Source organism: Propithecus coquereli, unplaced genomic scaffold (assembly GCF_000956105.1).
Source record: "Propithecus coquereli isolate 6110/MARCELLA unplaced genomic scaffold, Pcoq_1.0 Scaffold1547, whole genome shotgun sequence".
In the NCBI taxonomy this organism is placed as follows: Eukaryota; Metazoa; Chordata; class Mammalia; order Primates; family Indriidae; genus Propithecus; species Propithecus coquereli.
This window is the reverse complement of record NW_012139936.1, coordinates 17,020-17,331: the sequence shown is the minus strand read 5'-3', so window position 1 is coordinate 17,331 and position 312 is coordinate 17,020. Positions and strand designations below refer to the sequence as shown.

Below are 312 nucleotides of genomic sequence, written 5' to 3'. Positions count from 1 at the left end.
CATTCAAATGTATTATATAATGGGGAATAGGCCAATTTTAAATGTCGTTACCTGATTCTGGATCCACTGAAAAATATGGCTGTCCTTGCAATATGCTGTAGACCACTTTGGCACTATTTCCATAGTTGGCATCGTCTGCATCTGTTGCAGTCACTTGTATAACAGATGTACCTACATAAAGCACCCCAAACACAAACACTTCAATACTTGAAAATTTGAAACAATCTTTCTGAAAAAACATTGTTGGTAGTGTGGTGTGTTAGACTATGGTATATGTTTGAAGAAATTTGTTCAAATGATTCTGACTCGAAA

General features: G+C 35.6%; 1 protein-coding gene across 1 annotated transcript in view; it reads right to left on the bottom strand.

Annotated features, from left to right (window-relative positions):
• Positions 1-51: 51 nt before the first annotated feature.
• Positions 52-312, bottom strand: part of LOC105807224 (cadherin-9-like) — a gene marked incomplete at both ends in the record, with an annotated part of 11,068 nt that continues 10,807 nt past the window's right edge. The window contains one exon of the mRNA XM_012640541.1: positions 52-171. Coding sequence (XP_012495995.1) covers positions 52-171 — 120 coding nt within the window. The remainder of the gene's footprint in view (positions 172-312) is intronic.